A 21,441-nucleotide genomic window follows, 5' to 3' on the forward strand; every position below is an offset into this window, starting at 1 on the left:
TAGTTTCATTTTTAATGTTACAATTGTTCTACTGTTACCCACTAACTGATTTATTTATTTTTATTCACATGATATATGTGTGCCTGCATGAAATTATGTGTACCACATACATGCAAATCCGTAAGGAGGCCTGAATGTTTCAGATACTGTGGAACGAGGGGTACAGGCAGTTGTGAGGTGCTAAAAATCTGGTGTTGGTCCATGCAAATCCATTAAGAACTTGCTATTGCTGGGCCATCTTTCTAGTTGCGTGACTTATTTTTGAACCATCTTTATATCTAATGCAATTAAAAAGTTTCATTTCATCATTTATGTATCTGAAATAGATTTTGCTTTCCTGTTGTGACAAGAATTGAGGGGATATATTTACTAGCTAACATACCTGGATACTAGGCATTTGCTTATTTTTTTTAATGATTTATTTATTATGTATACACTTGCACGCCAGAATAAGGCACCAGATCTAGTTATAGATGGTTGTGAGCCACCATGTGGTGGCTGGGAATTGAACTCAGGACCTTTGGAAGAGCAGATGGTGTTTTTAACCTTTGAGCCATCTCTCCAGCCCCCCATTTGCTTATTTTTAAATGAATAAAGGAACCTGGAAAATAATCATAATTATTTTGCCGTTACAAAACTCAACATCTTAACTCCCCAAATAAACAAACCAACAAAAAACACCCACAAAATTTAACATCAATAAAATGACCTTTTATAAAAGGCCTGTGGTAGAAGCTACATTTCTCAGATGTTTGCATTTCATTCTGATGTAAGGTTGAATTCTATATAGAATGTGAGAGGACTTTAGATTTAACAGAATAAAATTTGAGTTATTTAAACTTTAAAAACGAGGAGAAAAATTTAAAAAACAGAGGATTTAAAACTAATAACCTATCTATTGGATAAGCCTGAAGAAAACAAGGCTATATAAGATTTTGACCAGAATTATGTTTTCTTTTTCAAATAAATCCTGATGATGTTTTCTGGTCACCACTTTGTGTGTGTCTAGGTGTGCGCTAGAGGTGAAGGGCAGAGGTCAGCCTCAGGGCCTCCTCAGGAGCTCTTCACCTGAGTTCTGGAGACATACTTTCACACTGGATTTAGAGCTCACTGGTCTGTCTGGGTAGACACCTAGCTGGTAAGCTTCCAGAATCCTCCTGTCTCTGCCTTTTCAGCCCTGAGATTACAGGCAGATGCCAGGGCTCCCAGCATTCTTTCCTTTTAATGTAAAATTCAAACTTAGGTCTTCATGCCTATAAGGCAAGCATTTTAATGACTGAGCTATTGCCCCAAATTTGTTCATCACTTTTGTCGGGGGTGGGGGGTGCTGGGCAGAGCTGGGGCTCAGACCCAGGGCCTTGAGATGGCAGGCAAGCACGACACTACTGAACTGTACTCCCAATCTTCTGGCCATCACTTTTTTTTGTTTAAAAAGCAAAACCAAAACCAGCAGGTAGTCAACTAAACACGTCACTCTGTCCAAACAGTTTTGAGCATGTGATGACTACATCATTGATCCTTACCATTCTGTTATGATGTTAGACGCTTTGACTTTATTCAGCTCCTCCTGGATGGCTTGCTTAGCTCTTATTTCTGCATCCAGAGCAGACTGCAACTCTAGTCTAGCCGACATATCCAGTTTTGCAAAACGACGTATTTTCCAGGGCATATCCTATAGAATAATATGGTTATGTCTTAGTTCCTATATTTTTCTTAACACTATATTTCATAATAGAAGTGAATCTAGCAGCTATTTTATAATCAATATGACTGAGTGGAGCTGATACATAATTTGTGAACATGCATTTTGTATTAAATTAAATAAATAACAATAAAAATGTACATAAATGAATATAAATAATGGTTTTCCTTTCCAGTTCCTTCAATAATACCTAGCTATACAATAACAGCTACCAGTAACATATTTTCTTAAATTGAAAACTTTTACAGCAGTCAGACTTGTTATGTGCTTTCTGCTTGCTAAAAGAGATGAGTCTCAAGTGAGATGGCAAAACTTACCGTTGCTCGTGTCCCCAAACTGGAATTTCTTAACGCTTCCAGTTCTTCAGTCATTTTAGAAGCTAGGGCCTGAAGATAGCCTCGCGCATCCTTTTCATCGCTCACCCTGGAACACATGCGTACAGCGTCAGGCATGAAGTGCACAGTAAAGACCAGAAACATTCCAGTCATGTATGTAATTAAGCTTCACGAAGAACCAAGTGCCAGAAACTTAAAAGAACTCCTTTAGAAGACTCGTCACACTACTATCGCTGCCTGGGGACAGATTTACTAACTGTGCAGTTATGTACAAATGGAAACTGGCAGGGCTTAGGAAAGCCCAAGTTACGTACATCTGATAAATTAGTAAATCACCCATGAACCACAAACAATGACCCTTTAGATCTCACCGTGGACATTAAGGCTACTAAGATTTTTCATTATTTAGAGACTCACATTTTATCTCACAAAAACACATACTTTCTTTAAAGCTTATGTATACTGTAGAATTTAGAAAAATTAAAACATGATATTCTGCAGAAATCAGTGTTATGTTATAACAAAACACCCCTGTTTTCTAAAAATATTAAATAATGAAATAAAGGTTAAAGTTTAAAGAAATCCAAGACCAGTTTCTAGTTACTAACTTAAGGTCAAAGAGCTGATAAAAACCATGATTTTAGACAGAACATTTGTTAAATCATATTTTTTTAAAAAATAAAAAGGTACAATGACTGTGGAAGAAACTCAAAGTTGACTTCTACCCACCCCCACCCCATACATACTTTTTAAAGACAAATTTGCTACTGTTGAAATTTCTGGTTATTTCCTCCAGCATGGTGGCATATGCCTGCAACCACAGGAGGCTTAGGCAGGTGGATCTCTGTGAGTTTGAGGCCAGCCTGGTCTACAAAGTGAGTCTAGGACAGCCAAGGCTACACAGAGAAACCTTGTCTTGAAAAACAAAAACAAACAAACAAACCCCCAGAAAATTCTAGCTATTTCAAACTGAATTATAGGCCAAAAAATAAATGTATCATAATACTTCATTATGACCTAAGTATATTTTATTTATATTCCTTCACAATTCTTACTACTCAGCATTTTACAATGGCAATTATTTCACTGCAGTGTTTAGATGTCACCAGTCTTTTTTTTTTTCTTTTTTCTTTTGCAAGATCAAGAATTTGAAGTCAGCCATAGTGCATGGTGAAAACTATCTTTAAAAATGAACAAAAATGAACTGAATAAATGAATGAAGAAGGAATTCTTCCTTCCTTCCTTTACTTGGCTCTTCCACTGTCATAGTCAATGGAAGCTTTGGAAAAAAGAGCTTACAAAGTACATTTTCAGTTCTATCCTTTATTATTATTTAGCTCCATTATAAATTTGGCTAAATGTTAAAATGACTCCCGTTAGAATAAGCCCAATGATGTGGATATGAATTAAACATTAATGAACAAACAGTTCTGTTTTCTGGAATACACATTAATTTCTACAACTTGGGTACATCTTTAAGCAAAGATTAGCTCTCAGAAGAACTCTACGGGTTCAGTATATATATTTGTGTTATTAAAGTTACTTATAATACTTTATTGACTTTTGATTTAAGAAGGGTATTAGAGAGCCGGGTCTGGTGGCACACGCCTTTAATCCCAGCACTTGCTTGAGACCAGCCTGGTTAACAAAGCAAGTCCAGGACAGCCAAGGCTAAACAGAGAAACCCTGTCTTGAAAAAACAAAACAAAACAAAACAAAAATAAAAAAGGAAGGTTATTAGAAAGTTGAAAATTTATTAGGCTGATATAATAACAGGAAAGTAAAAGCCTCAATAAATAATTAACTGGTTTGTAGCTATATAAAAAAACTATCAATTTTGACATAAATGTTGAGATAGGTAAAGATTTAAATAAATATAAAAGTTATTAGGAAATAAATCTTCACTGGAATCCATTTTCTCCATGTAGTATAAAACATGAAAAATCTTGTGTGCGGATATACATGAGATGGAGCACTCACACATTAAACAAACACTCAAAATAAGTTCTGAGAGTATAGGAAACAGTTTGTGAAGCCAAGCCCCAATCATTTAAGGTTTTGAAATGCCATATGTGAACTGACACATTATATTTACAAACATAGTACTGCTCATCTACATTTTTTCTCAGGCTGTTTTTTTGTTTTTTGTTTTTTTATTTTAATTTTATTAATTTATTCAGATTACAATTCAATTGTTACTCCATCGCTTGTATCCTCCCATTCCTCCTTCCCTCCCGCTTTCACCCTATTCCCCTCCCCTAGGCCTAAGACCGAGGGGGACCTCCTCCCCCACTATATGGTCATAGGCTATCAAGTCTCATCTTGGTAGCCTGCTTATTCTTTCTCTGAGTGTCACCAGGCCTCCCCATCAAGGGGAGGTGGTCAAATATGGGGCACCAGAGTTCATGTCAGAGTCAGTCCCCACTCTCCACGTAACTGTGGAGAATGTCCTGTCTATTGGGTAGATCAGAGTAGGGGTTTGATGTTTACTACTTGTACTGTCCTTGGTTAGTGTCTTAAAATAATCATAAATAAAGCAGTTTTGATCTTAGAGAATATCAAAAGCAAGGGAGCATTCCTCTAGTTCTTTAAAGGCCCCTTTTCTATTCTTAGAAAGCTTAAAGTGACTTCATTTCCACGGCAAATGAAGACTATGAGTGTGTTAGGAACACCAACCCACCACAGCCCCCGCAGCCCCCGCAGAGTGTGGAGGAGCACTCACCACTGGATGATCTCTGTGATCTGGGCCTCCCAGTGCGCAACCGACTCTTTCTTGTCTGCTATGTCCTTGACCTCTTCTTCTAAGTGTTGGTTGCGCAGGCTTACGCTCTCATACAACGTGGTTAGCTGGAAGGCAGTTTGACACATGAGTGGCACATAGACACCTGGTTTTCCACCTATTAGTGCATACTCTTCCCCTGAAAGTGTTTATTCTATTATCCCACCCCACACTGAAGAGCTTACGAATAACGAACTCACTGAATTTTCCCACTTTCTTTGCTTTTCCCCAAACCCTACATGAAATTGGTTCCTATTGTGAATATTGTTCATCAACTTTAAAAAAAATCACCCAGTTCTGCAGGCCAAATCCTCTCTTCCTTCTTACTCCCTCATTCCCATCTCCTTTTTATTTCTGCAAATGTCCTGTTAGCTTTTTAAAAATTTATAAAGAATTAGAAGCATATACAAAAAAAAAAATGGCTGTGAGCCACCATGTGGGTGCTAGAAATCAAGCCCAGATCTTCTGAAAGAACAGCCAGCACTCTGACCCAGGAGATACAAAGCCCTCTTCTGGCCTCTATAGGCACTGTACAAACATGATATACAGACATACAGGCAGGTAAAATATCTATATGCCTAAAATATAAATATAAATATAAAATAAAATGAAACTGAGTACAAATGACTATCAGTCCAACAGAATGCAGAAAATAAAATAAAATAATGTACTTAACAGTTAAAAAAAAAAAGGATTCTGTAAGTGAATTCTTATGAGCTCAACACCTAACTTCAAAACTCCAATCTCTCAAGAGCAATCTTCTGTCACTTGTTCTCCAGGAAAAAGAATGCATTTAATCATATAAGTTGATCTGTAAAATTTATTATTTTAAAATGAGACTTTCATTTTAAATATAAACATTTGTACCTAAATTTAAATTTGGGGCAGGGAAGATGGCTCAGTCAGTAAATTTTTGCTTTGTAAGCACGACCACCTGAGACCTGGGCCACAGTGCACATGTAAAAAGGCCAGGTGTGGCAGGATGAACGTGGCACCCACAACCCCAGTCTAGGGGTGGGGTAAAGATTCTTGTGGCTCACAGGCCATCCAGTCCAGCGGAAGCAGTGAGCTCCATCCAGTTTCAGCAGGAGCCCTTAGCTTAACAAAGGGGGTAGGGAGGGGAGAAAGATCTACCGAGACACATACCCACTCCTAACCTCTAGCCTCCTGTGCAACTACCTATGCATGGATGGGCGTGCACACAAACACACGTATGTACCAGCCAAACATTTTAAAACAAATTCCCCATTGTTGAATTCTCTATTTATTTCAACATGCTAAAGAGAAAAGGACCCCCCCCCCCAAAAAAAAACCCAGAAAGCAAACTAGGTTAAATCATGATCCACTGAGAATGTGACATAATTGTTTGATATGCCTTAAGTATGTTATTTACAGGTTTCTTTGTGAAACTTAACACTGACCATTTTACAATGGCAGTTACTTTGTTTCAGTGTTTGGAAAGTGTCATTCTTTTTTCTCCTGGAATGCTTTTTCCTTCTCCCCTGTTCTGAGTTCAGCTTTCAGTTTTTCACACCCCAAGCACCACCTGTCTTCTCTGGCTGCTTTTAGGAGTCTATGTTGGTTCCTAGTTTGGGCAGTTCCACAACTTAGCACCTTCATAGTTTCTGGCATTTAAAAATATATGGCTGTTTACACACATACACACACACACACACACACACACACACACACACACACACACACACGACTGTAATCCTAACATTTGGGAGGTAGAGGCAGGAGAATCAGTAATTCAATGTTAAACTCAGCTATAAAATAAGTTCAAGACCAGCCTGGGCTACATGAAACACTGTGTCAAAAGAAAAGGGTGTAACAGAAGATGTCATACAAACATGGACACCTTATAAGGAGGACCATAAACAACACAACAAGTATAAGTGACAATCATGACATAAATCACAGTGCTTAACATAGACTTGACCAAATGAGATAGAATCACTCACCTTATCAAGTTCACTCGTTAACTTTTTATTTTCTTCAGTTAATAATACTTTTTCCCGTTCATATTGTTGTTTGAATTCATTTTCAAATTCTTCCCTTTCACTTTGACTAACACAATTTAAAAGAGAAAATCAGAAAAGGGAATTGGATCAAAAGACAACTGAAAAAAGTTATTTGTGTAGCAGTCATATAGCAAACACACAGTAATCAGATTGAACTATAGCACGGCCACAAAAAAACAGTATGGTGATATGCAAGTACAAGTCTCATGAAAAAACCTTTCCAAGACTCTATAGTATGCAGGGTATGGTATTGCATGCCTTTACTCCCAGCACTCAGGAGGCCAAGGGATCTTGGAGTTTGAGGCTAGCCTGGTCTGCATAATGAGTTCCAGGCCAGCCAGAGCTACACAGTGAGACTCTCTCTTAAAAAATAAAATAATATTTGCTAACAAATTTTTGTGAGGGTTTTACAAACAGATCCTGTTTACAGAATTTACCATTCAAGTGCAGGAGAAGAAAAAATTAGTAAGTGAACTAATTTCAGGTAAGTCTATAAATAAAATAAAATAAAATAAAATAAAATAAAATAAAATAAAATGTAGTAATATCACAATTACTATTTAGGATGAAGTGACTAAGTAGAGAAGGCACAATCAGGAAGGTTGATGAATAAGCAACCAAAATGAAAGTAATAGTAACTGCCATCTGACTCATGTTTACTAAGTTTAAAGACAAAACTAATACGAGACCAAGTTAGGTCCTTTTTATATCTGCATCTATTTTTATAAAATGCAAAGACATGGGATTAAGCCAGTTATTTCCTAGCTCATTAACATCACTAAGACTGTTATCCCACACACTGTTAATATTTAGAAATTAATAGATATCTAAATTTTGATACTGAATAATATTTGGTTTGAAGTAATTTCAACGTAACAGAAAATGTTATAAATAAGGTACAAAGAACCTTTGTGTCTCTTTGCCTAGATGTCCCAATGGTTAGCACTGTCCGTCAGCTGCTCGATTACTCTGTGTGTACAGTATTCTCCTGAACAACTAAGAGGCAGGTACAGATGTTATTCTTCTGATCTGTAAAATCCAGACCGTATTTCCCAAAGTCAAGTACATGCTTAACTTCTGCAATCCAGCACAACACTGTTTCTTATCTAGTTCCCAAGCTGGTTGAAAACACATGCTGTGCCTGGCAGTTTCTTTTTCGTTTTCCCTCCATCCAGAGTATTTTCTTTGCCTTCTCTAGACCTCACCATGGCTTTAAGGAGTGCAGGCCTCTCACTGGGTAGGGTGACCCTTATCTGGAGTTTGTCTGAACTTATGTGTGGACGGAGGCACTACAGTCATGTCAGCGTATCCTTTAGAAGGCAGAGGCGCGGGCAGGTAAGCACCTGTGGGCAGCAACAGCGGAAGCTGCGAGCTATGAACTCTGAGCCTTTCATGAGCCTCACTAGGAACAGCTACTTAAGGTGAGGGGTGCTGATTATCTTTAAGCCCTACACTATCACTTATTGTCTTCAGGCCCAAGATAAGAAGAGCTAAGAACACAGCCAAGATGTGAAGGAGGGGACTTACACAACAAAGAACTGACATTTTCGTTAACCTAAAAAGGGAAAAGTAGGGAGTAGCACATAAGAATGAATTCCAAGAGTGGGAGGCCAAAGAAAGAAGCTAAATCAGAGCAAATATAGCCAAATTTACTAAGAGTACAACCTGGGATTGTGGTTCAGTGCACCGATTCAATAATTAGACGTGAGTTTCGCTGCTAGCCTGAATCAATGAGCTGCAGATGTGAGACTTATCTGGTATACAGCTGAGATAAGGAGGCTACAGTGCTCTACTTCCCAGCTGTTCGGCCACGCCCCACAGAGATATATGGGCCACAATGGAATATCCAGTTCTCATCTTTAGGCTGTGTGTGTGTGTAACATATACAACAAATGTATATTTTTATCATTATATTTCTAGTACTTGTCTCAATATTCCCAGCACTTCTCTCTTTCTACATCTAGACACAAACATATACAAGAAATAATATTAAAAAGTACATTTATGAGGTAAAACTGATTTATGACTGTAAACCATTCTAACTGCCTCCTAAGAAAAAGGGGAGAACCTGTTTCTAAAGACTGTATTATCACGTTGAGAAATACACTTATGTCTATGGCAGTTTGACAGAAAATGTTAGCAACAAAATGAAATTCAGTACAGATCAGCTTGGCTAATTTTATATAATTATTTTCAAGTGAATAAAAGACATGAATAATGGGTGACCTCAACTTCTCCTATAATACGTGATTATTAAACATAAATTATAATTCAAAGAAAAAACATCCAGTCTGTAAGCAAATGTGTCACTATTATTTAAAGCTCCAAATATATTTAGTTATGTTATGGAATCTTTCCTGACAGAGGAGTAACTTTGAAAACAAAATCAGGAAAAGTTGCAAAGAAGCTTTTCAGAAAAAATAAGCAATGAAATTTCATATAAAACGATTCTTGTTTTCTTAAATAGCATTAAACAAACTAAGTTGTACATTTTAAAGTGGCAGGCTGAGGTCTGCCTCCACCACCTAAACAAACGAAACCTTGCTGTAAATTCACCCTGTGCTACACCCCGCAGTCTACCTGTGCAGTGATGGCCACCCTCCCTCTAGAGAATGCATCTTCTCCTGGCTGGTGAACCATTGTGCTTCTGCCTTCCTGTAAATGCCAGCATGCTCAGAATACTATCTCAGGTGCTCACTTAACCTCATCATGTGGCTCTATTTACTACCTGCTACACCAGTGGAGCTTGGGATCTATACTGGAAACTGCCAGGGCTTTAAACTGATGGCATACCTCACATTAATGTTTCCCGAGCACGTCACATTCAACCGTCCCAACTCAACACAAGAACCACACCCACCTTCTAGCTGACTTCATCTGTGCCCTTTTACTCTACATCCTCTTCTTTTCTCTAGGTAAAACCACATATGCCTGAGTAAGGCTGAGCTCTTCACTGTTCTAGTACCTTCCTCCCAACTCTATTGAATTGTTATCATTTCTACTTAATAAATACACACAGACAGACACTCACTCACACACACACACACACACACACACCACACCACACCACACCAACAATGAGCCAAGTGACTGGAGATAAACATGTCCAGCTACTGTTCCACTGCTTGCATGTGCAGACGTCACTGCTCCACTGGCTCTCCTTTAGGTCTCCTGTAACCACTTTTCCAGTCAGATTGTTTTTATCAAAGTCATGTGGTCCTAAATGCAAATGCCACTGTGGTTCTTTTCTCGGTTCAGACCTCAAACTGCCCTACACACTGAGAGATTTGGCATGCTTTCTTGATGAGGGGTCCTGGAAAACTACACTTGCTCGGATTTCTTCCCATCGTTCCTACGGACTGGAATGCCCCCGAGCTCAGTTTCAGGACATTCTTCTATCTATGCTCTTCTTTAAATGACCACACCCAGATGACAGCACTGACCACCAGAGGAGAGAGTGGCGGCTACAGTTATTTCCATTTTCACTCTGAAAGTAGCCTACCTCACATGTAAAACTCAGCATCTACAAAGCATCTGACATTCGTTTACAACGAGCTCGTTAGACCCTCAAGGTCTGCTCAGGACTTTGGAATGGATGGGCTCTCCTCTGTGTACACTGTTCTTACAGAACAGCATACATTTTATACTTTACTTACTCTTTACTGGGAAGTCACCCCCTCAGTAAAATTCCTCCATCATTGCAGCTCGTCTTCCCTTCTGTTCACAGAATTTAGTCTTCCCCTAACAGCCTTTTCCTCCTTTGTTTGGTCCTTAGCACAGATCATTATGTGATGTGTTCTATGCCTCCCTTACTCTATTTTCTTTCACAGACTGAGAGCAGGTTCCATAAGGACAGAGACTTTTGTTCAGCCTGTTCAATCTGATACCACAGTGCATAGAACAGTACTTTGCCATTTGTCAAGAATGCACTAAACTGAAAAAAATGTGGGCTTCCAATATAAATAACACAGAACAAATACTAACGACACCTACCCAGGTGCCTGAAACCTAGAACCTCTGTGCTACTGGTAACTCCTCCTCCTCTCTCTTTTCTCTCAGCTACTCCCTTCTGTCCTGCAGATTCTGTCTTTGCAGTAGATTTTCTCAATTTCACAATTTCTTCCAACCTCAGTACTATCAATGGAGTACTACCTCGTCTTACAGCTAGACTCCTTTGGCTGCTTCTAAATCCTTCTGCACAAGGTAGCAAGTGACCATCCAACATGTAAGCACCATCATGTAACTTTCCTTCCATCACTTAGGATAAAGTGCAAAGGCCTTCTACTAATTCACTTTACCTGTGACCCCACCCCGAAGTCTCATTTCTCACCACTCCCATTTTCTGTGTGTGCATCCACCACAGTAAGTAGTATTCATTTTCTGAGTGTGTGACCTTCCCTTCCCTTTAGGTCTTAGCACATGCTGCCACCTCTCCCTGGACACTTCTCCTCTTACTTCTTGCTAACGCTTTTGGTCCAGCAAAGACGTACTTCCTTGTGCTGAAAAGCCTGTACGTATCAAATGTCCGCCTTGCGTTTCTCTTGTGCTGCTTTCGCACTTCTCTCCCACTGCTCTTTCCTAGCTGCACTACAGCTTCCCACTGAGCCACCATGACTTTTCCCTGCTGGAACGTGGATATGCCTATTGCCTGAGTCTCCTAGGACCTGGCGCGTGACATACACTAACTAGATATTTGCTAGATGAGAAAATAATTTGATTCTTACCTTTCTCGTCTGGTTTTTTCCAATTTGTCTTTTAGAACCATAATTTCTTTGCTGAGAGCAAGCTGCTGGCCTTCGGAGTCGTGCAGCTCCTTCTTCAGGTTTTTAATCTCACTCGCGTGAATGCCTTCTCTTTTAGATATTTCTTCTTCATAAAAGATGCTTTTCTTTTCCAAGTCAGTTTTCAGTTTAGTTATCTCTTGCTGATGCTCTATGCTGCAGATTCCTGGTGAGTAACTAATTTGTTTTTGCTATATACATAACAAAAGATTAAAGAAATAAAATAAATAACTCAGGGATTATATATGTACATCATTTATATATATTCTCACACAAAAATGTTTATGAAAGGCTATTATTTCTCTGCTATATATTACACATACTTTCTTTTATCTATATGCTTTTATGGTCCATGTCTCTGATATTATGGAAAGCCTGCATACTAAGAGCAGAAATTAATCTGAACATTTTGATGGCATTTATATGATTTCATTTTAAATTTGTTCTAGTTTGCTCCCTGTTGCTATGATAAAGACAATGACCAAACGCAACTCGAGGAAGAAAGGACTTATTACATCCTACAGGTCACAGTCCATCGCAGAGGAAAGCAAGGGCAGGCACTTAAGGCAGGAGCCTGGAGGCAGGCACTGAAGCAGAACTACAAAGGAGAGCTTCTTACTGGCTTACTCTCCATGGCTTGTTCAGCTTTCTTTCTTTCTTTCTTTCTTTCTTTTATTAATTTATTCAGATTACATCTCAATTGTTATCCCATTCCTTGTATCCTCCCATTCCTCCCCCCTTCCTCTTTCCCTCTATTCCCCTACCTTAAGTCTATGACCGAGGGGGACCTCCTCCCCCACTATATGGTTATAGGCTATCAAGTCTTGTCTTGGTAGCCTGCTTATTCTTTCTCTGAGTGCCACAAGAACTCCCCACTATGGGGAAGTGTTCAAATATGGGGCACCAGAGTTTGCATCCAAGTCAGACCCTGCTCTCCACTCAACTGTGGAGAATGTCTTGCCATTGGCCAGATCTGAGTCAACGTTTACTGCATGTATTGCCCATGGTTGGTGCAGTAGTTTGAGTAGAACCCTTAGGCCCAGATCTGTCCGTCATGATGTTCTTCTTGTACGTTTCTAGGACCCTCTGGATCCTTCTGTTTCCCCATTCTCTCATATTTCTTTCACTTAGAGTCCCAATAGGATGTCCTCACAACCATTCCATTCTCCTGGTAATTGAAAACTATCATGTGACATGCCTCTTGGGCTAGTGTCCAATTATAAGTTAGTATAAACCATGTGAGTCTTTCTGCTTCTGGGTTAACTCATTCAGTATGATCATTTCTAGTTCCAACCACTTGTCCGCAAATTTTGGGATTTCCTTGTTTTTTTATAGCTGAGTAGTATTCCATAGTGTAAATGTACCACAGTTTCTTTATCCATTCTTCTACTGAGGGACTCTTAGGCTGTTCCCAGGTTCTGGCTATTATGAATAAGGCTGCTATGAACATGGTTGAGCATATGTCCTTGTGTGGTGAAGCATCTTCTGGGTATATGCCAAGGAGTGGAATAGCTGGGTCTTGAGGAAGCCTTATTCTCAGTTTCTGAGATATCACCAGATAGATTTCCAAAGTGGTTGTACAAGTTTGCATTCCCACCAGCAATGAAGGAATGTTCCCCTTTCTCCACATCCTCGCCAGCATGTGCTGTCACTTGAGTTTTTGATCTTATCCATTCTAATGGGTGTAAGATGGAATATCAGAGTCATTTTGATTTGTATTTCTCTGATGACTAAAGCTGTTGGTCATTTGTTTAAGAGTTTCTCAGCCATTCAATAATCCTCTGCTGAGAATTCTCTGTTTAGTTCTGAGCCCCATTTCTTAATTAGATTATTTGGTTTGGTGGTGTTTAATTTCTTAAGTTCTTTATATATTTTGGATATTAGACCTTTGTCAGATGTAGGGTTGGTGAAGATCTTTTCCCAGTCTGTGGGCTGTCACTTTGTTCTTTTGACAGAGTCTTCTGCCTTACAGAAACTTCTCAGCTTCATAAGGTCCCATTTATTGATTGTTGATGTTAAGGCCTGGGCTGTTGGTATTCTGTTCAGGAAGTTGTCTCCTGTGCCAATGTGTTCCAGGCTCTTCCCCACTTTTTCTTCTAACTGGTTTAGTATCTCTGGTTTTATGTTGAGGTCTTTAATCCATCTAGACTTTAGTTTTGTGCATGGTGATAAATATGGATCTAATTGCATTTTTCTACATGTAGACATCCAGTTAGATCAGCACCATATGTTGAAGATGCTATCCTTTTTTCCATTGAATAGGTTTGGCTTCTTTGTCAAAAATCAAGTGACCATATGTGTGTGGATTCATATCTGGGTCTTCAATTCAATCTCATTCATCAACCAGCCTATTGCTGTGCCAGTACCATGCTGTTTTAATTACTGTTGCTCTGTAGTACAGCTTGAGATCAGGTATGGAGATTCCTCCGGAGGATCTTTTATTGTACAGGATTGTTTTAGCTATTCTGGGTTTTTGTTTTTCCATATGAAGTTGAGAATTGATCTTCCAATGTCTTTAAAAAATTGTGTAGTTACTTTGATAGGGATTGCATTGAATCTGTAAACTGCTTTTGGTAAGATGGCCATTTTTACTATGTTAATTCTTCCAATCCACGAACAAGGGAGATCTTTTCATCTTCTGATGTCAGCTTCAATCTCTTTCTTCAGACATTTGAAGTTGGTAAGATGGCCATTTTTACTATGTTAATTCTTCCAATTCACGAACAAGGGAGATCTTTTCATCTTCTGATGTCAGCTTCAATCTCTTTCTTCAGACATTTGAAGTTTTTTTTTCAAACAAGTCCTTTACTTGCTTGTTAGAGTTACTCCTAGATATTTTATATTGCTTGCAGCTATCGAGAAGGGTGTAGTTTCCTTAATTTCTTTCTCTGCTCCTTTGTATATAGGAAGGCTACTGACTTTTTTGAGTTAATTTTGTATCCAGCCATTTTCCTGAAGGTGTTTATCAGCTGTAGGAGTTCTCTGGTGGAATTTTGGGGGTCACTTATGCATACTATCATATCATCTGCAAATAGGGGTAATTTGACTTCCTCCTTTCCCATTTGGATCCTCTTGATCTCCTTTTGTTATCTTATTGCTCTGGCTAGAATTTCAAGTACTATATTGAAGAGATATGGAGAGAGTGGGCAGCCTTGCCTCAGCTTGCTTTCTGTGGCACTCAGGACCACTTGTCTAGGCACCATCTCATCTGATCTGAAGCCTCCTGTATAAACTATTTATCAAGGAAATGCCCTACAGACTCTCCTACAGGCGTTCCTAGAAGCCTTCTCTCAGTCAAGGTTTCTTCTTCCCAGATGACTCGAGCTTGTGTCAAGTTGATGAAAACTAACTGGCACATTAAAATTTTATCTAGGATTATTGTTGATATATGTTTAAGGAAAAAAATCTAACCATCTTATGCCTAATAAAGCAACAGTCAAACAGCTATCATTAAATTCATGCCTTTAAAAGATTAAAATGAGGGAGGGCATGGTTCAGTTAGAATGTATAAAAAGAAAAGAAACGAGGTTTTTGTTACTGTACAGAAAAAAAATGACAAAGGTCTAAATATTTTTATATCTACATTAGGAAAAAGCAAGTCTCTTAGCTTTTAGGGAAAACAGTAAGGAGAAGGAGAAAAGTGTTTGTTTTCCTAAAATGGAGTCTCACTCTTAGGCCATGATGGAACTCACTATGTAGTCCAGGCTAACCTTACAGTACCCTGCTTCCACAGCCTATGTACTTGGGTTACAGCCATGAGCTACTGTCTTAATTATGGTTCTATTGCTGTGAAAAACACCATGGCTAAAAACAACTTAGGGAGAAAAAGGTTTATTTCAGCTTAGAACTCTCAGGTCACAGTCCATCACTGAGGGACGTCAAGGCAGGAACTGAAGCAGAGGCCATGGAAGAGCACTTCTTGCTGGCCTGCACCTCATGGCTTGCTCAGACTGCTTTCCTAAATAACCAAGGACCACCTGCTGAGGGGCAGTACTGCCCGCATGGGCTGTGCCCTCAGAAATCAACCATTAACTGAGAGGATGCTACACAGAGTTGCCTACAGGCCGATGTTACGGGGGCATCTTCTCAGTTAAGATCCCCTCTTCCCTACTCTGGCTGAATTTAAGGCCTGACTCATGACATGGAACTCATGCCTAATACAGCAAACATGGCCCAAACCACGGCCCTAGTGAAAACCTAATACTGTTTTGCTAAATGGATATAAAGCTGCCTTCTAAATATTTATCTTTATACCCCTGCAGCTATCAGCCCCTACTGTGTGGACAGTGGCCAATACAGAGATTCACGACTGGTCAATGTATACAGAATAAGTGATGGTGAAGCATTCAGCTCTAAATGTGACATCTACATCTTACCCCTCCCCACAGGGCTTAGAGAACACCAAGGAAGAGAGGGGAAAATCAGGAAAAGGTAGCTGTTAGGAAGGACTACTTTCCACAGTGTCCTGGCCACGACAGGGCACTGTGCTCATGAGCTCACAACAGCTGTGGCTCCTGGGGAAAGGAGGGTCAACCCTTGCTGCTGGACGGCCTCACATGTGTGCGTGCAGGCAGCACTGACTGGACTCAGTGGGTACAGAAAAAAAGTCGCCAAGTTGGCTTGGGAATTAAGTGAGAGACTCTGGGAGGAGTCTGAGGGAGGCAGTCTGGGTGGGTATGACTAAAATATATTTTAAATATTTTAAAAAGAAAGAGAAGAAATGCAGCCTAAAGGTTCTTCTAGTTACTATATGAAAGATAAGCAGAAACATGCAGGGCATAAATTATAGGAGTTCTAGAGTTTTTAGTTTCTTGGGGTCATTAGCATTTCCTAGTGTATCGAAGTGCATAGCAATAGGAGTTTTAAAGCCAAATGACTATATGCATGTAGGCTTATTACAAGAAGAGTCCCGAGCTGAAGGACACTATGTTCTTTGGAAGAAGCCAGTCATTAGGGCAGAAACACTAGTGATGGGTAGTTTTATGTCAACTACGCATAACATAGAGTCATCGGAGAGGAGGGAACCCCAATTGAGAAAATGTTTCCATAAGACTGTGCTATCAAGCCTAAAGGGCATTTTCTTAATTAGTGATTGATTGGAGGAGGACCCAGTGCATTGTGGGTAGTACCACCCCTGTGTAGGTGGTCTTGAGTTGTATAAGAAAGCAGGCTAAGCAAACTAAGAGGAATAAGTCAGTAAGTAGCACCTCTCCATGGCCTCTGCATCAGCTCTTGTCTCCAGGTTCCTGCCCTGTTTGAGTTCCTGTCCTGACTTCTTGGATGATCAACAGTGATGTGAAAGTATAAGCCAAACAAATCCTTTCCTCCCAAGTTACTTTTGGTCCTGGTGTTTCATCACAGCAATAGTAACCCTAACTACAACAACTGGAGATAGTTGTTGACTTCCTGTAGAGAGAAAGCACCATCTCTCTCTTTCATGTGCAATACATAATTTAAAGAGCCCCCAAAGGAAGTGGTGTGGACCAGCGACAGTGCTTGAGAGTGCCCAGTACAGTGTCCACTCACTAAGGAGTATTTACCATGAGCCAGACACAGACTGTCGAGTAACTTCTAGAGGTCAAAGCTTGCCTGGACTGAGAAGAGTCAGAGCATGTCAGATTCTTGCTCTTTCAGAATTTATACTTATGTGTATATGTGTGTCTGTATTTATTTACGAGTATCTGTGTGTACCTGTGTGTATTTATGTATGTCTGCGTGTATTTATGTATATGTGTTTGTGTGCCTGTGTGTCTGTATTTATTTATGAGTACATGTGCACTCCTGTGTGTCTGTATGCCACATGTTCAGGTGCTATGGAGGCCCTCCTGGAGCTGGGAACCAACTTAGGATTCTCTGAGTGCTTTTAACCACTGAACCTCTCCAGACCCAATTTATTTATTCATTTATTTATTTATTTATTCATTTATTCATTTACCTCTCCTGCTCTTCTGCATGTGAAATGGTGCCTGATCACACCTTTGATGTGCCCCCTGTCTCTGACCCACACTACTTGCTCACAGTTTTAAGCACGTCAAGAACAGTTTGCTTTGCTGTTCTGCTTAGTTAGCTGTTATGATGGCAACAATATGTACAAGAAGTTTCAAAGAAAAATTCCCCTCAAATTAAAAGTTGACAAGATCGCCAATTTAAACTACAGATGAATCATGTATTGTGTAAGAATTAAAACAGTCAAATAAAATACTGAAAATGAAATTAAATCATAAGTAAAAACAACCGGTCACAAGGCAGTAGGCTTCCTTGCCAGTAATGAAGGAAGTTGAATATGTTGATAAATGCATTACTTTGACAGGTTGAAAATCCAAGTGCTCTTCTCAGCAGGTACCCTTGCTTTTTTAAAGTATTTAATAAAATCCAGTAATTCAAAATATTACTTCAAGTCCCACAATAAAACTATAAGGGAACTCAGTAAGTTTTTCAGGTTAAAGACAAGTATTTCAAGCCATCAGACAAAATAAAAATAGAGGCATCAGAAGTTCATCCACTAAATTCAGAAATATTCTAATAGAAAGGATGTCTCCCTCTCCTGCTCCTGATCCAGGGATTTCAGTTATTCTGTCTGACCAGCATGTCAAACTTAACAGGAACGAATATTGTAAGGAAAACAAAAATTTTATTTCTATGCAATTATTTCCCTAAAAAATACTAATGATATACTAGTATTAGAAATGACAGACAGCCAGGCATGGTGGCGCATGCCTTTAATCCCAGCGTAGATCATTTTGAGTTCAAGGCCAGCCTGGTCTACAAAGCAAGTCCAGGACAGCTGCCAAGGCTAACACAGAGAAACCCTGTCTCCCCCGGCCCCCTCCCCCCCAAAAAAAGGAGAAAAAGAAAAAGAAATGATAGACCATAGAAGATAAATGAGATGAGACCTGATAGGCTGTGATTATATGGTTGGGGAGGAGGTCCCCTTCTGTGACAGGTCTAGGGGAGGGGAACAGGGTGAAAGAGGGAGGGACGGGAGAACAGGAAGATACAAGTGAGGGGATAACAATTGAGATGTAATCTGAATAAATTATTTAAATAAATAAATAAAAAGAAGATAAACAAGAAATAATTATAGACATTAAAATAAGCAATAAGAAAACATCATAAAATATTAATAGTAAAAACAAACAAACAAAAACATGACTGTAACACTCCTAAGGAATCATAACAGTGAGATAGTCTTCATTTTAATGAAAAAAATGATCTTTATAAATATGAAATATTTAAATAGAAAATACCAATTACTTGGAAAATCAAATGCCTATGCTTTCAATATTCATGTTGTCTTCCATATAATTTTAATAATAAAAAAGTCCATTTGAAAGGTGAGAGAAGTACTGGGTATAGGAAAGGATCAAAAAAGAAGCTTCTTATTTGTAAAGAATACTAAAAAAAGAAAAGTGATAGGAATAGTCTTTTCAAACAACTAAAATACACCGAGTAATACAGTTATCACTGTACACATCTTCCCCAACTGAGTAACTGAATTCAACATGGAAAACATCTTTGATCAATGAGGACGGCATTGGAACAAACTCGGCTTGAGCAGGCCTTGCCTTTCTCCCCATTCCATCCGCCTTGCTAAAAATCATTAAATTACATTCCTAAAGCCAGTGCCCAAGGTCCATTCCCTCATTTAGGCACTTCCTTCTCTGAGGCTGACCACCAAGGTCCCACTATCAAAGTACTGAAGTCCAGCAACCAAAAGCCCTCTTTGGCTTCACCTAATTAACATGCCCAATTAAAACTAAACACCTCATCCTGACCGGGGTTTTCCCCTTTACCTTTATAAACTGCCATTGCTCTATGGGTCAGGTCTGTCTTCTCTCTATCCAGAGGCGGTCCTTTGTCGGCCCCCACTCCCTCCCTTGACCTTTCTCTCCTGTCTTGGTCTCTGAAATGGAGGCAGGGGTGAGCTCTGATGGAGGCACACCTAAAGGGACCAGTACTGGCACAGGACACCCAAGGGCAAGTTCTCACCACAAAGTAGATTTATTTGTCCCAGAGGGACAAAAGGCAGGGAATAAGTATTTTCTTGGCTATTTTGAAATTTACTCTTCACAATAAGAAGCTTTTCCCCCCAACCTTTCTCAGGCACTGTTCATTCTCTTTTTTATTTAGGATCTCTCACTGGAACCTGGGGTTTGACAGTGAGGCCGTGCCATCTGGCTAGCTAGCAAGACCCAGGGACGCACCTGTGCCCACCTCCCAGCACTCAGGCTACAGCTGCACTACCCCACTCCTGGCTTCTCATGTGGGCACTTGGGATCAAATTCAGATTCTCACAACTTCCATCTCCCAACTCACCTTTTTGAGATGTTAATAGTGCCAAGCCCTAGTACAAAGCATTTAAATACATTCTTTACCATAGTTCACATATACCACATACCACAAAGTATACTAGTATAGAGAACATTTCTAAGAACTAGAAAACCTAGTTTAGAGTATGCACTGTCACTCTGACTACAAAACTCTTAACTCTTCTGGGCTTCATTTTCTCAAATATATGTACGAAGATTTCATGATAAAACATATCCATTTGTATGCTAACCTAAAAAATTAAAAAGAGGGTACCAGAGATGGTTCAGTAGTGAAGAGTACTGACTGCTCTTCTAGGGAACCTGAGTTTGATTTTCAGCACCCACACAGCAGCTCACAACCATCTATGACTCCATTCCCAAGGGATATGACACCCTCTTCTAACTTTTGTGGGTACTGCACACATGTGGTACATAGGCATGCATGGACACAAGACGCCTATACATGTAACATGAAATTAAATACATCTCAAAACATCTGTTTGTTTGTTTGTTTGTTTGTTTTTAAGACAGGGTTGTGTAGCCTTGGCTGTCCTGGACTAGCTTTGTAGACCAGGCTGGCCTTGAACTCAGAGATCCACCTGCCTCTACTTCCCTAAGTGTTGAGATTATAGGCATACACCACTGTGCCCAGCTTCAAAAATATTTAACTAGATACATTACCATTGGTAAAGCTGGGTAAGAAAAGGATAATATGGGGGTTAATGTTGATCCTTGGCTGGGTTATGAGGCTTTTCTAGCTCCGGCTAGATGTGTGTGTGAGAGCACATGTGACACTGTTCTAATGCATGCATTAACTCTGGGAAGGTGCTGAAAAGAAAGAAGTGGGGCCTAGTTGGAGGGAGGAGGGCTCTGGGAAGGAGCACACTCCTAAGGCATGTTTTAGCCTGTTCACTCCCTACATTGCCCCTTTCTGCTCCTGTTTGCAAATAGGTGAAGAGTCTCTTCTCTTATGTTCCAATCACAATGTTCTGCCTTATCACAGGTCCACAATCAATAAACCAAGCCCTATAAATGGTATTTCTCAGACAGTAAGGCAAAACAAGTAATTCCTTCCCTTACATTGTTTTCTCATGTATTTTGGTCATAGTAGTGAGAAAGCAAAACAAAATATTTACAGATGAGAAAAAGCCTAAGACTAGGGCGCCACTCTAGCTCCTCTGAATTAAGCAAAGGAACAAAGGCCAGACAGAGTTCCTAGTTCTCCAACAGGAGAATGTTCACTTGCAAACACTGATGTCATCACAGTTATGGCCAGTTCTATCACATGACTGATTCACTGAATAGCACATGTATTAAACAAGTATTAAAAAATGGCCATGTACACAGGACAGCTTAATAATGCACTTGCCTGTCTGTGAGTCAGCCATCAAACTACACTATGGTTCCTACAAGGGCTGTGGTGCAGCACAAAGGGAGCATAGAGACAGCCTGAGATGCCAATAACTCGACTCTGACATTCTGTTAACATGTTTAAGAGCATCACTGTGTAA

At 39.6% G+C, this 21,441-nt stretch overlaps 1 protein-coding gene across 14 annotated transcripts in view; it reads right to left on the bottom strand.

Annotated features, from left to right (window-relative positions):
• The window catches only part of CDC42BPA (CDC42 binding protein kinase alpha), a 207,647-nt gene that overhangs the window by 52,829 nt on the left and 133,377 nt on the right, over positions 1-21,441 (bottom strand). For all 14 annotated transcript variants that reach the window (XM_084791680.1, XM_084791667.1, XM_084791676.1 and 11 more), the window contains 5 exons: positions 11,565-11,812; positions 6,781-6,886; positions 4,760-4,884; positions 2,020-2,125; positions 1,524-1,672 (listed from right to left, as the gene is read on the bottom strand). In XM_084791680.1, the coding sequence (XP_084647806.1) occupies positions 1,524-1,672; positions 2,020-2,125; positions 4,760-4,884; positions 6,781-6,886; positions 11,565-11,812 (734 nt within the window). The remainder of the gene's footprint in view (positions 1-1,523; positions 1,673-2,019; positions 2,126-4,759; positions 4,885-6,780; positions 6,887-11,564; positions 11,813-21,441) is intronic.

This window comes from Acomys minous (genome assembly GCF_964271855.1).
Source record: "Acomys minous genome assembly, chromosome: 1".
NCBI classification, from domain to species: domain Eukaryota; kingdom Metazoa; phylum Chordata; class Mammalia; order Rodentia; family Muridae; genus Acomys; species Acomys minous.